Source organism: Aquarana catesbeiana, linkage group LG10, assembly GCF_042186555.1.
Source record: "Aquarana catesbeiana isolate 2022-GZ linkage group LG10, ASM4218655v1, whole genome shotgun sequence".
NCBI lineage: Eukaryota > Metazoa > Chordata > Amphibia > Anura > Ranidae > Aquarana > Aquarana catesbeiana.
Window position 1 is genome coordinate 113,488,628 of NC_133333.1, and position 15,458 is coordinate 113,504,085.

General features: G+C 43.3%; 1 protein-coding gene across 3 annotated transcripts in view; it reads right to left on the bottom strand.

The window, feature by feature from the left end:
- The window catches only part of ANAPC4 (anaphase promoting complex subunit 4), a 170,924-nt gene that overhangs the window by 85,454 nt on the left and 70,012 nt on the right, over positions 1 to 15,458 (bottom strand). For all 3 annotated transcript variants that reach the window (XM_073602472.1, XM_073602470.1, XM_073602471.1), the window contains exon 15: positions 4,503 to 4,603. In XM_073602472.1, the coding sequence (XP_073458573.1) occupies positions 4,503 to 4,603 (101 nt within the window). The remainder of the gene's footprint in view (positions 1 to 4,502; positions 4,604 to 15,458) is intronic.

A 15,458-nucleotide genomic window follows, 5' to 3' on the forward strand; every position in this document is an offset into this window, starting at 1 on the left:
TGACTGATAACACACATACAGTTAGGTCCATATATATTTGGACACAGGCACAATTTTCATACTTTTGGCTCTGTATGCCACCAGAATAAAATTAAAACGAAACAATCAAAATTAATCTGAAGTGCAGACTTTCAGCTTTATTTCAAGGGGTTGAACATAAATATCAAGTACAAATTTTAGGAACTGCAACCATTTTTATACACAGTCCCCCATTTTCAGGGGCTCAAATGTAATTGGAAAAATGGATAAAATCGTAAATAAAATGTTCATTTTTTTATATTTTGTTGAGAATCCTTTGCTGGCAATGACTGCCCGAAGTCTGGAACCCATGGACATTACCAAAGGTTGGGTTTCCTCCTTTCTGATGCTTTGCCAGGCTCTAACTGCAGCTGTCTTCAGTTGTTCTTTGTTTGTGGGTCTGTCTTTAGTTTTGCCTTCAGAAAGTGAAATGCATGATAAATTGGGTGTGATCAGATGATTGACTCAGCCATTGCAGAATATTCCACTTCTTTTCCTTCAAAAGCTCCTGGGTTGCTTTTGCAGTGTGTTTTGAATCACTGTGCATCTGTACTGTGAAGCGCGGTCCAATCAACTTTGCTGCATTTGGCTGAATCTGGGCTGACGGTATAGCTCTAAACACTGCAGAATTCATCCGGCTGCTTCTGTCACATCATCAATAAACACCAATGACCCAGTGCCACTAGAAGCCATTCAGGCATATGCCATCATACTGCCTCCACCATGTTTTACAGATGACGTTACGTGCTTTGGATCATGAGCTGTTCCAAGCCTTCTCCACAATTTTTTCTTCCCTTCATTCTGGTACAAATTAATCTTAGTTTCATCCGTCCAGAACTAGTCTGGCTTTTTTACATGTTTTTGTTGGCAAAGTCTAATCTGGCTTTTCTATTCTTCAGGCTTATGAATAGTCTGCATCTTGTGGGGAACCTCTGTATTTGCTCTCGCAAAGTCTTCTCTTGATTGTAGACTTTGACAATGATACGCTCCACCTCCTGGAGAGTGTCCTTCACTTGTCTGGATGTTGTGAATGGGTTTTTCTTTACCATAGAGAGGATCCTGCGATCATCCACCACTGTTGTCTTCCATGGACGTCCAAGCCTTTTTATGTTGCTGACCTCACCAGTGCGTTCTTCTTTCCTCAGAATGTAGCAAGCTGTTGATTTGGCCACTCCTAATGTTGCTGCTATGTCTCTGATGGATTTGTTTTGTTTTTGAAGCCTTACAATGGCCTGTTTCACTTGCATGGACAGCTCCTTTGAACACATTATGTAAGTTTCACAGCAATAAATTCCAAATGCAAATATCACACTAATGCCCTGTACACACGAGTGGACTTTTCGACCGGACTGGTCCGACGGACCGAATCCGGCGGACAATCAGACCGTGTGTGGGCTTCATCGGACCTTCAGCGGACTGTTCCTGTCGAAAATTTGACAGACTTTAGATTTGGAACATGTTTCAAATCTTTACGTCGGAACTCCGCCGGACCCAGTTCCTATTGAAAAATCCTCTCGTCTGTATGCTAGTCCAAAGGACGAAAACCGCAACCATTGGCTACTGGCTTTGAACTTCCTTATTTTAGTGCGGTCGTACGTCATCGTGTACGAATCCGTCGGACTTTGGTGTGATCGTGTGTAGGCAAGTCCGTTCGTTCGGAAGTCCGTCGAAAGTCCGTCGGAAAGACTGTTGGACCTTTGTTGCCGAAAAGTCCGCTCATGTGTACAGGGCATTAGAATTAATTCCAGACCTTTTACCTGCTTAATTGATGAGCAAATAACAAAGGAGTAGCCCACACCTGGCCATGAAACAGCTTTTCATTCAATTGTCCAATTTCTTTTGGTCCCTTGAAACCTTGAAAAATGGGGGAATGGCTATTCTTATGAGCTGTAACTCCTAAACCCTCCTTCCTATTTGGATGTACATACCCTCACATAAAATCTGAGAGTGTGCACTTTTAGCCCATATTCATTATATAACTATAGCTTGAATATGTTTTGGTAAATACCTAAAAAAAAATTAAATTGTGCCTGTGTACAAATATATATGGACCTACAGTGCCTTGAAAAAGTATTCATACCCCTTGAAATTGGGCTAGCAGCACCTCGTCCACTACCAGGATAGGTGGGTTACATTTTTTGTTTAACCATTTATCATTTTCCTTCCACTTCACAATTATGTGTGCCACTTTGTGTTGGTCTATCACATAAAATCCTAATAAAATATATAAAAAAATAAATAAATAAAAATGCCATAAATATATCCACTATTTTGTAGACACTATAACTTTTGCGTAAACCAATCAATATGCACTTATTGGGATTTTTTTTAGCAAAAACATGTAGCAGAATACATATTGGCCTAAAATGATGAAGACATTTTATTTTTAAAATTTTTTTATTGAATATGTTTTATAGCAAAAAGTAAAACTTTTTTTTTTTCAAAATTGGCACTCTTTTTTTGTTTATAGCACAAAAAGTAAAAACTGCAGAGGTGATCAAATACCACCAAAAGAAAGCTCTATTTGTGGGAAAAAATGGACATCAATTGTATTTGGGTACAGCATTGCATGACTATGCAATTGTCAGTTAAATTAACGCAGTGCCGTATCGCAAAAAATGGTCTGGTCATTAGGGGGTAAAACCTTCTGGAGCTGAAGTGGTTAATGGGAGTGCTCCTAATCTCAGCTTGTTACTTGTATTAAAGACACCTGTCCACAAAAGCAATCAGATTCCAATCTCTCCACCATGGCCAAGACCAAAGAGCTTTCCAAGGATGTCAGGGACAAGATTGTGGACCTACACATGGTTGGACCATCGCCAAGCAGCTTGGTGAAAGGGTTACAACAGTTGGTGCGATTATTCGCAAATAGAAGAAACACAAAATAACTGTCAATCTCCCTTGGTCTGGGGCTCCGTGCAAGATCTCACCTCAGAGTTTCAATGTTCAGGAGAACGGTGGGGAATCAGCCCAGAACTACACGGGAGAATCTTGTTAATGATCTCAAGGCAGCTGGGGTCATAGTCACCAAAAAAAAAATTGGTAACACACTACGCCATGAAGGACTGAAAACCTGCAGCGCCCGCAAGATTCCCCTGCTCAAGAAAGCCCATGTACAGGCCTGTCTGAAGTTTGTTAATGAACACCTGAATGATTCAGAGGAGAAGTGGGTGAAAGGGTTGTGGTCAGAGTAGACCAAAATCAAGCTCTTTGGCATCAACTCAACTCGCTGTGTTTGGAGGAGGAGGAATGCTGCCTATGACCCCAAGAACACCATCCCCACCGTCAAACATAGAGGTGGAAACATTATGCTATGGGGGTGTTTTTTGCTAAGGTAACAGGACAACTTCACTGCATCAAAGAGACGATGGACTGGGCTATGTTCTGTCAAATGTTGGGTGAGAACCTCCTTCCCCACACCATAATCCCCTGTCCACCAAATTATTTGGACCAGCGCACAAAGCAAGGTCCATAACGACATGGATGAGTGAGATTGGGGTGGAGGAACTTGACTGGCCTACACAGAGTTCTGACCTCAACCTGAAAGAACACCTTTGGGATGAATTAGAGCGGAGACTGCGAGCCAGGCCTTCTCGTCCACATCAGTGCCTGACCTCAAAAATGCGTTTCTGGAAGAATGGTCAAACATTCCCATAGACACACTCATAAACTGTGTCCAAATCATTTGGTGGAGGGGGGGGGATTATGGTGTGGGGTTGTTTTTCAGGGTTTGGGCTTTGCCCCTTAGTTTCAGTGAAGGGAACACTTAAGGCATCAGCATACCAAGACATTTTGGACAATTCCATGCTCCCAACTTTGTGGGAACAGTTTGGGGATGGCCCCTTCCTGTTCCAACATGACTGCACACCAGGGGTGGAGGAACTTGACTGGCCTGCACAGAGTTTTGACCTCAACCCCATAGAACACCTTTGGGATGAATTAGAGCAGAGACTGTGAGACAAGCCTTCTCGTCCACATCCGTACCTGACCTCACAAATGCGCTTTTGGAAGAAGAGTCTAACATTCCCATAGACACACTTCTAAACTTTGTGGACAGCCTTCCCAGAAAAGTTGAAGCTGTTATAGCTGCAAAGGGTGGACCAACTCAATATTGAACCCTATGGACAAAGACTGGGATGCCATTAACGTTCATGTGCGAGTAAAGGCAAGCATCCCAATACTTTTAACAATATTGTGTGTGTGTGTGTGTTTGTGTATGTATATAAATAAATATATATATATATATATATATATATATATATATATATATATATATTACACACAACTACACATAATAGCACATCATTTCCCATTGATGAACTTTTATCATGTTTCCTTTAACATTAACTAGAAGTTGCTTTCTGTTGCAAGATACCTACTCAACTGAAATCATAAATGGCTTGTAATATTCAAAGACTTAGAATGCAAAGATAAAATAGCATTTATGTATCTCTGTAAATCAATTTGATCATCCAACTACATACCTTCAATCGCTTTGGCTTCTAAGCCAAGAGATTCATACTTCTGTTTCCACAAGGCCATTCCTTTTAGTTCACTTAGATGATAGAGCAAAACCTCAGCTCCACTGCAAAAATCAAAGAACAATATTGAGCAACACATGCATTTTTAAGAGATTTATTACCTATTAATATTACAAAACACATGTCTAAAGGTTGTGCTATTGGGATTATATATTGGAATTTCTGGTTTACCTGTAAAATCCTTTTCTTAGATTACATCGTAGGATACAGATACTTCATATGCATGGCTACTTGGGTTATGCAACCACCTTCAGATGAATGGTCAGTGGCAAAAAAGGCAGGAATTCCTGACCCAGACATAACCCCTTCCAGCTCAGCTAAGCCCGAGTTTTAAGTAAGGGAGGAAGAACACAGTCAACGAGGGGACGGATCCCTGTGCCCTGTGATGTTCTTCAAGAAAAGATAACCTCACTACAAAGCTGTCAGCAAGACCTTTTACCCACAACTCGCATGCGCAGAGGCAAGAACATCTACCTGGTAGAAATTAGTAAAGAGAAGACCAGGTAACAACCTCATGAATTTAAACAACAAAAACTTGATTCTGAATCACCCAGAAAGCACAAAACATGGACATTGACCGAGAAAGAAGGAGCCCTGCCCTTAACCACTTCAGCCCCGGAAGGATTTACCCCCTTCCTGACCAGAGCACTTTTTACAATTTAGCACTAAGTCGCGTTAGCTGCTAATTGCGCGGTCATGCAATGCTGTACCAAAACGAAATTTGTGTCCTTTTCTTCCCACAAATAGAGCTTTCTTTTGATGGTATTTGATCACCTCTGTGGTTTTTATTTTTTGCGCTATAAACGGAAAAAGACCGAAAATTTTGAAAAAAAATGATATTTTCTACTTTTTGTTATAAAAAAAAATCAAATAAACTCAATTTTAGTCATACATTTAGGCCAAAATGTATTCGGCCACATGTCTTTGGTAAAAAAAAGTCAATAAGCAAATATTTTTGGTTTACGCAAAAGTTATAGTGTCTACAAACTAGGGTACATTTTCTGCAATTTACACAGCTTTTAGTTTATGACTGCCTATGTCATTTCTTGAGGTGCTAAAATGGCAGGGCAGTACAAAACCTCCCCAAATGACCCAATTTTGGAAAGTAGACACCCCAAGGAAATTGCTGAGAGGCATGTTGAGCCCATTGAATATTAATCATTGAATAATGACAAAAAAAAAAAAAATTTACAAAAAGTTGTCACGAAATGATATATTGCTCACACAGGCCATGGGCATATGTGGAATTGCACCCCAAAATACATTTAGCTGCTTCTCCTGAGTATGGGGATACCACATATGTGGGACATTTTGGGAGCCTAGCTGCGTACGGGGCCCCGAAAACCAATCACCACCTTCAGGATTTCTAAGGGCGTAAAGTTTTGATTTCACTCTTCACCGCCTATCACATTTTCGGAGGCCATGGAATGCCCAGGTGGCACAAACCCCCCCCCCCCAAATGACCCCATTTTGGAAAGTAGACACCCCAAGCTATTTACTGAGAGGCATGGTGAGTATTTTGCAGCTCTCATTTGTTTTTGAAAATGAAGAAAGACAAGAAAAAAATTTTTTTTTTTCTTTTTTCAATTTTCAAAACTTTGTGACAAAAAGTGAGGTCTGCAAAATACTCACCATACCTCTGTTACCTCTAGGCATTCCATGGCCTCCGAAACTGTGATAGGCAGTGAAGAGTGAAATCAAAAATTTATGCACTTAGAAAGCCTGAAGGCGGTACTTGGTTTTCGGGGTCCCGTACACGGCTAGGCTCCCAAAAAGTCTCACACATGTGGTATCCCCGTACTCAGGAGAAGCAACAGAATGTATTTTGGGGTGTAATTTCACATATTCCCATGGCATGTTTGAGCAATATATCATTTAGTGACAGCTTTGTGCAAAAAAAAAAAAATAAAAAATAAAAAAAAAAATGTGTCTTTTTCCCGCAACTTGTGCCACCATATAAAATATTCCATGGACTCGACATGCCTCTCAGCAAATAGCTTGGGGTGTCTACTTTCCAAAATGGGGTCATTTGGGGGGGTTTTGAACTGTCCTGGCATTTTATGTACAACATTTAGAACCTTATGTCACACATCACTCACTCTTCTAACCACTTGAAGACAAAGCCCTTTCTGACACTTTTTGATTACATGAAAAAAATATTTTTTTTTGCAAGAAAATTACTTTGAACCCCCAAACATTATATATTTTTTTAAAGCAAATGCCCTACAGATTAAAATGGTAGGTGTTTCTTTTTTTTCACACAGTATTTGCGCAGCGATTTTTCAAATGCATTTTTTTGGGAAAAAACACACTTTTTTAAATTTTAATGCACTAAAACACACTATATTGCCCAAATGTTTGATGAAATAAAAAAGATGATCTTAGGCCGAGTACATGGATACCAAACATGACATGCTTTAAAATTGCGCACAAACGTGCAGTGGCGACAAACTAAATACATTTTTAAAAGCCTTTAAAAGCCTTTACAGGTTACCACTTTAGATTTACAGAGGAGGTCTACTGCTAAAATTACTACCCTCGATCTGACCTTCGCGGTGATACCTCACATGCATTGTGCAATTGTTGTTTACATTTGACGCCAGACCAGGGGGGGACAGGGGTGCTTTTTTATTTTTTTTTTTTTTTTCTTTATTATTTTTTTGCTTTTTTATCTTATTTTTAAACTGTTCCTTTCATTTTTTTTTTTTTAATCATTTTTATTGTTATCTCAGGGAATGTAAATATCCCCTATGATAGCAATAGGTAGTGACAGGTACTCTTTTTTTGAAAAAATTGGGGTCTATTAGACCCTAGATCTCTTCTCTGCCCTCAAAGCATCTGACCACACCAAGATCGGTGTGATAAAATGCTTTCCCAATGGCGCTGTTTACATCCGGCGAAATCTAAGTCATGAAATGCTCGTAGCTTCCGGTTTCTTAGGCCATAGAGATGATTGGAGCCATTCTGGTCTCTGATCAGCTCTATGGTCAGCAGGACGAATCACCGGCTGCATTCTCAGGTTCCCTGTTGAGACAGGAGAGCCAGAGAAAAACACGGAAGACGGTGTGGGGGGGGCATTCCCCCCCACTGCTTGTAAAAGCAGTCTAGAGGCTAATTAGCCGCTAGGATTGCTTTTACATGAAAGCTGATCGCTGGCCGAAAAGAATGATACCAAGATGATACCTAAACCTGCAGGCATCATTCTGGTATAACCACTCAAAGTCGTGAATGGCGTAAAAAATGGTTAACAATAAAACACAGTAAACAGTAAATTATAAAAAATTACCTGAAAAGCAAACATGATAAAACATAACAATAAAACATTGCAAAATGGAATACAGTAAAAAAGAGCAGAACAACAGAGAGAGAATAGAGAGAGAGAGAGAACAATAAAACGCCAACTATTTTTTTTTTATTTTATATATATATTTTTTTTTTTTACACTTTTTTTTTGTAACTGTAACTTTTATAACTGTAACCGGTTCCAGGTTCGGGTTTCTCAAAATTTGATGGCATCTTGGGAGACCTTGTGAAAGTGTGCCTAGTCTGTGCAATGCTGTACGCTACGCTAATACTCAACTAGTGTACGGTAGCGTTCAAAACATTCACCAATGCAAAGACCAGGATTGTCAGGACAGGAGGGAAAATAATAGCGGGTGTCACGCCTATATCCGCGCTTGCTGCAGACACGACATCTGTTTTAGGGGGGTTCGTTGGGTAGGGGTACTCGGGAGGACATAAAAATGCCTCTCGTGCATCCGACTGCATTTGGTTGGAGATGTGAATGGGGGAAGTACGGGTGCTGCAGAAGTGGTGGGTTCCCAATTAGGATTGGCGAATGCAGCAGGAAGGGCATGACGGGCCTGTGTCTGTCTTCTTCTTGGTGGCAGCGGGACACTACTTGTGCTTGCCACCTCACCAGCTTGAACTGCACTTATGGGACTCGCCACGTCACCAAGTGTTACTGCAGTGCTGGTTTGACTACGACCGGGGTGTACTAGGCCGCTGGTGCTTGCCAGTTCACCAAAACGCTACCAAAAAAACTGTTAGCGATCGCAGAGATCAGGCCTGACTCTGCGAATGCTGCAGTTATGCGTTTAGTGTTTTGTAAGTGACAGTGATCGATCGATACTGCACTTGGATGGGCTGGGCCGGGCGGAGGGGCAAAATGCAGGTGCTAGCAGGTATCTGGGCTGATCCCGCTAACACTACGTTTTTGGGAACCCTAAACTGCTGGGGACACTAGTATAGATCTGATCGGATCAGATATTGATCTGTTCAGATACTATACCACTAAGGGAGGTGTATGCTGCGTGCGGGGGTATTAGCGCTACTGGCACCAACCTGACGCTGCCTGGGGCGACACAGACCCTATCTGACCCTAAAACCTAAGTTATATCACCGCCGGGCGATCAGGGGGCTAAACCTTTATTAGGTAATAAACGGCGGGTGCCTTGACGCTATAAAAAATAAACTAACCAGCATCACCCGTAACAGTTATACGGTGATCACTGGTGAAAGGGTTGACTAGGGGGCAATCAGGGGGTTAAAACCTTTATTTGGTAGTATATTGGGGTCCCTGACGCTATAAAATGCTGACGGCGAACCTATATATTTACCTCCCTAACTAGCGTCACCAGTGACACTAATACAGCGGTGATCAAGGGGTTAAAACTTTATTAGGGGGGGTTAGGGGGGTATCCTAGACCTAAAAGGGGGCTAACACTAACTGTCCTACCACACTAACTGTCACAAACTGACACCAATGCAGTAATCAGAAAAACTGCTTGGTGTCAGTGTGACGGGGGGGGGGGGGGGGGGGTGGTGATGGGGGGGTGTAATGTGTGCCCGGCATGTTCTACACTGTGTGTGTTGTGCACTCACTCAGATGTCTTCTCTCCTCGGCGCTGGAACGGAAAATACAGAGCCGAGGAGAGATGACATAATTTCCTCTGCTGCTGTTTACCATACAGCAGCAGAGGAAGAATCTCATTGGCTGGGAGCGATCGCGAGGGGGGGGCCACGAATGGATGGTCTCCCCCTCACCTCTCATCGCTCCCAGACAGAAACCGACCGCCTCGAGCACCGGGGGGAGGGGGCAGATCACGTACTAGGTACGTGATTTTGCCTGCCCGTGCCATTCTGCCGCAGTATATCTGCGTTAGGCAGTCGGCAACTGGTTAAAGGGGTTGTAAACCCTGTTTTTTGGTTTTTTGTTTTTTTAAATAACAAACATGTCATACGTACCTTCACTGTGCAGTTCGTCTTGCACAGAGTGGCCCCGATCTTCCTCTTCTGGGGCCCCTCAGTGGCCCTGTTGGCTCCTCCCTGTATCAAGTGTCCACGTTGGAGGACACCAGTGCGGGCGCTCTCCCAAGTCCCACATCTGTGTCCATTCACACAGACTGCAGGACTCGGCCCTGCCCCCCAATGCCATATCATTGGATTTGATTGACAGCAGCGGGAGCCAATGGCTACGCTGCTATCAATCTATCCAATCGGGACACGAGACACCAGCTACAGATGGTGTGCTCATTCCTGGACAGCGTCCAGGTAAGTAAAACAGAGGGGCTGGAGGGCTGCAGTACTATAAAAGGTTTTTCACCTTAATGCATAAAATGCATTAAGGTGAAAAAACATGAGGGTTTACAACCCCTTAAATGTTATAGACTTGGGAAATAAGCCGAAAAATCCACAGAGAAATAGTGGATCAGGAAGAGGAAGTAGCCTGACCCCAGAGAGGACCTTCAGGAAAACCAACTGTCAAAACGAAGCTGTAAACTTCTAATTAATTCAAACAACTTTCAAAAGAGAAAACCACCTTAGATTAAAAAAGGAGGACTGAAGCCTCAGCACCACCTTATTCTGGGGAAGAACCAGAAAAGGATCCATGCAGGAGAATGCAACCAACTCCGACCCTGGCAATGTAATAGCAACCAAAACGGCAACCCTGCACGTAAGAGAGAATCTTTTGCAGGGACCCAAAAGGTAAAGACTGCAAAACAGACAAGACCAAATTAAATGCATTCTATGCATTAAGATAAAAAGCCTTCTGTGTGCAGCAGCCCCCCTCAGCCTCCCTAATACTTATCCGAGCCCCATCTCGATCCAGCGATGTTGCATGAGAGACTCGGCTGTCCAGGACTCTCCCTCCTCATTGGCAGCACCAAAGGGCAGGCACAGGGGGAACAATCAATATGACAACCTGTACAAAATGTTCACAAAGGAGTGAGATGCGAGAAGTCTTTGATAAAGAACAGCCAAGACTGTTATTTGCCTTTGATGGTACTTAAAGTGGAAGTATCATTTTCCTATCATTTTCAACCAAGGAAGCTGCCATCTTGGCCAAAGTTTCATCTGCAACTGCCTTGATGATGCACATGTCATTTATGACACCAGCCATTTGATGCTTTGACAGTCTGGTTGAGAGCCCAACCACATTTGACAGCATTCCCAGCACATGCCAGGAATGTAACTTTTTTTTCCCGCTTTAAAGAGTATGTAAATTCAATATTTCATATTCCTGATATGTGCCTGCTGTACCTTGTACTTGTATGAGAAAGTCTCCTGTTCTCTTTGTATTGCTTCCTTTATGTGACATCTCTGGTGTTCCTGCCAGTCCCTCTGATTTCCTATTAAAAACTGACCACATTAAAGCGGAGTTCTGTTAAAAAAAAAAATTAAAAGTCAGCCGCTACAAATAATGCAGCTGCTGACTTTTAATAATCAGACACTCCAATGTCCCAGGGTCCCCGTCCTCTCTGCAGCGCCAGCATTGTAAGTGTGGGCACCCGGCTGTCGCTTCACAGCTGGGCACCCACTGCGCATGCGCGAGCCGCGCCCTATGACTGGCAGGGCAATCATATGGGACCCGTGACATGTCCCAGACGATTGCCGAGAGGGAGGGGGGAAAGGTAATCTCCCTTCTGGTGCCGCGGTGCGCCGGGAGGAAGTGGGAGCTGGGACCCTCTGAAAAGAGGGTACTGCCCCCCCCAAAAAAAATGACATGCCAAATGTGGCATGTCAGGGGGTCACCTCCCTTAAAGCGGAAGTTCCATTTTTGGGTGGAACTCTGCTTTAAGCAGAACACACTGTGATCAGTTCTCCAACTATGCTGGGAACTCAGTGTGCTCTTCTCCAATGATCAGACTTGTCCCCTCCTCCCCAAAGCTCTTATGCAGCCAAGAACAGAGATCACTTATTAAAAAAAAAAAAGGGGGGGGGGGTATTTTACATTTTTTGAATTGAACGGTTATGCGACGCTGTACCTGAATAAAATTTGTGTCCTGCTTTTCCCACAGAGCTTTCTTTTGGTGGTATTTGATCACCTCTGCGTTTTTTATTTTTTGCGCCGTAAACAAAAAAAGACTAACAATTCTGAAAAAAACAATATATTTTTTACTTCCTGCTATAAAACCTATCCAATAAAAAGTGAAAAAACTAAAATGTCTTATCAATTTAGGACAATATGTATTCTGCTACATATTTTTGGTAAAAAAGAAATCCCAATAAGTGTTTATTGATTGGTTTGCGCAAAAGTTATTGTGTCTACAAACTATGGGATATTTTTATTTATTTATTTTTGCTAGCAATGGCGACGATCAGAGACTTCTAGTGGGACTGTGATATTGCGGTGAACATTCTGACACAGACTGACACTTTTGACGACCAGTGACACTATTACAGTGATCAGTGCTAAAAATTATGCACTGTCACTGTACTAATAGAAACAAGATATACCTGTGCTCAGATCCCAATAGCTTGTCCATGCATATATAATCTACCAGGTGCTAAAGGGGTGTGACCACATTTTAACACTAAAAATAGTGCATGAACCCCCTGAACACTGCTATACCCTTTCAAGCAAATTTTGCAATAAAGAATAGGGATATTTAGTTCACACATATTGCAATACATGTTTAAGCTGGCCAACTGCATCAAAGTAATCCCTCTTTAGCTGCCACTGACTTGCAATACAATAGAAACAAGCTATACATGTGCTCAGATCCCAATAGCTTGTCCATGCATATAATCTACCACGTGCTAAAGGGGTGTGACCACGTGTTAACACTAAAAATGCTGGATGAACCCTCTCCACACTGCTATACCCTAGAGCAGTGGTTTTCAACTTTACTAGTGCCGTGACCCCTTGATAAAATTTCCCAAGTTGTGGGGACCCCTACCAGTAAAATTAATAGTAAGTAATAGGAAGTCATTTGCGCCCCTAACCCACGGATATTTAGCGATCCCCGAGTACAGTGATAAAACCCCTTATGGTACATTTTAGGATGTACCACTCTTTCTCTTTGGTCTCCCTTTTTTCCCTTTTATCACTCTCTATCCTAATTTTTTTTTACCCCCCCCATCCCTCTCTGTCGTCTTTCTTGTTCTTTCTCTTATTCTTTTTCTCCCATTTTCTTTGTTCTTTTCCTCTTCCTTCCATGTATTCTCTATTTTTATTCCTTCTCTTACTCTTTGGTGGGGGAGTGGGGGGAATGGGATGAGTGGCAGTACTGGCAGGGAGTTGGGATAAGTAACAGTGCTGGTGGGGGGTGGGATCAATGGCAGTGCTGGGGAGGGGGGATTCTGATCAGCCAATTTAGGTGCTCCTGATCAAGGTCATCTGCTGATCTGAGAACTATAGTAGGGACTTTTAATGGCAACTATAATCAAAGGTAGTTTTACTCACTGTGTCTCCGACTTTGTGGTGTCTCGCAGCAGTGACACCTATGCCGAAATCAGGAGATCGGGTCTCCTCCAAACCCCCCCCCCCCACTTCACATTCCTCACCAGTCAGCTGACCTCTAGTCTCTGCCCCCCAGCCATGCCGTGAACTGAATGGGTGGCTGCAAAGAGGCTGAGTGGGTGGCCACGGGCTCCAGGAACAGCCCAGCTGGGCGGCCACAGGCTCCAGGAACAGCCCAGCTGGGCGGCCACGAAAAAGGCTGGGAGAGCGGTGTGGGTTTCAGGAACAGCCCAGGATTTGGTGACCCCTGGCAAATCAACATTTGACCCCCAAGTTGAGAACCACTGCCCTAGAGGGATTACTTTGACGTAGAGTTCAATATTGAGTTGGACCACCATTTGCAGCTAGCTATAACAGCTTCAACTGTTCTGGGAAGGCTGTCCAAAAGGTTTAGGAGTGTGTCTATGGGAATGTTTGACCATTCTTCCAGAAGCGTATTTATGAGGTCAGGCATTGATGTTGGATGAGAAGGCCTGGCTCGCAGACTCCGCTCTAATTCATCCCAATGGTGTTCTATGGGGTTGAGGTCAGGACTCTGTGCAGGCCAGTCAAGTTCCTCCACCCCAAACTCACTGCTTTGAGCACTGGTCCAAATCATTTGGTGGAGGGGGGATTATGGCGTGGAGTTTTTTTTTCAGGGGTTGGGTTTGGCCTCTTACTTCCAGTGAAGGGAACTCTTAAGGCGTCGGCATACCAAGACATTTTGTACAATTTCATGCTCCCAACTTTGTGGGAACAGTTTGAGGATGGCCCCTTCCTGTTCCAACATGACTGCGCACCAGTGCACAAAGCAAGGTCCATAAAGACATGGATGAGGGAGTTTGGGATGGAGGAACTTGACTGGTCTCAACCAGATAGAACACCTTTGGGATGAATTCGAGCAGAGACTGCGAGCCATGTCCTCTAGTCCAACATTAGTGCTTGACCTTGACCGCTTCTGGAAGAATGGTCAAACATTCCCATAGACACACTCCTCAACCTTGTGGACAGCCTTCCCAGAAGAGTTGAAGCTGTTAAAGCTGCAAAGGGTGGGCTAACTCAATATTTAACCCTACGGACTAAGACGCCATTAAAGTTCATGTGCGTGTAAAGGCAGGCGTCCCAATACTTTTGGCAATATAGTGTATACAGTATCTCACAAAAGTACACCCCTCACATTTTTGTAAATTTTTTTTTTTATATCTTTTCATGTGACAACACTGAAAAAATGACACTTTGCTACAATGTAAAGTAGTGAGTGTACAGCTTGTATAACAGTGTAAATTTGTTGTCCCCACAAAATAACTCAACACACAGCCATTAATGCCCAAAACGCTGGCAACAAAAGTGAGTACACCCCTAAGTGAAAATGCCCAAATTGGGCCCAAATAGCCATTTTCCCTCCCCTGTGTCAAGTGACTTGTTAGTGTTACAAGGTCTCAAGTGTGAATGGGGAGCAGGTGTGTTAAATTTGGGGTTATCGCTCTCACTCTCTCATACTGGTCATTGGAAGTTCAACATGGCACCTCATGGCAAAGAATTCTCTGAGGATCTGAAAAAAAAGAATTGTTGCTCTACATAAATATGGCCTAGGCTATAAGAAGATTGCCAAGACCCTGAAACTGAACTGCAGCACGGTGACCAAGACCACACAGCGGTTTAACAGGACAGGTTCCACTCAGAACAGGCCTTGCCATGGTCGACCAAAGAAGTTGAGTGCACGTGCTCAGCGTCATATCCAGAGGTTGTCTTTGGGAAATAGATGTATGAGTGCTGCCAGCATTGCTGCAGAGGTTGAAGGGGCTGGGGGGGGTCAGCCTGTCAGTGCTTAGACCATACGCCGCACACTGCATCAAATTGATCTGCATGGCTGTCGCCCCAGAAGGAAGCCTCTTCTAAAGTTGATGCACAAGAAAGCCAGCAAACAGTTTGCTGAAGACAAGCAGACTGAAGACATGGATTACTGGAACCATGTCCTGTGTTCTGATGAGACCAAGATAAACTTATTTGGTTCAGATGGTGGCAGATGGTGGCAACCAGGTGAGGAGTACAAAGACAAGTGTGTCTTGCCTACAGTCAAGCATGGTGGTGGGAGTGTCATGGTCTGGGGCTGCATGAGTGCTGCCAACGCTGGGGAGCTACAGTTCATTGAGGGAACCATGAATGCCAACATG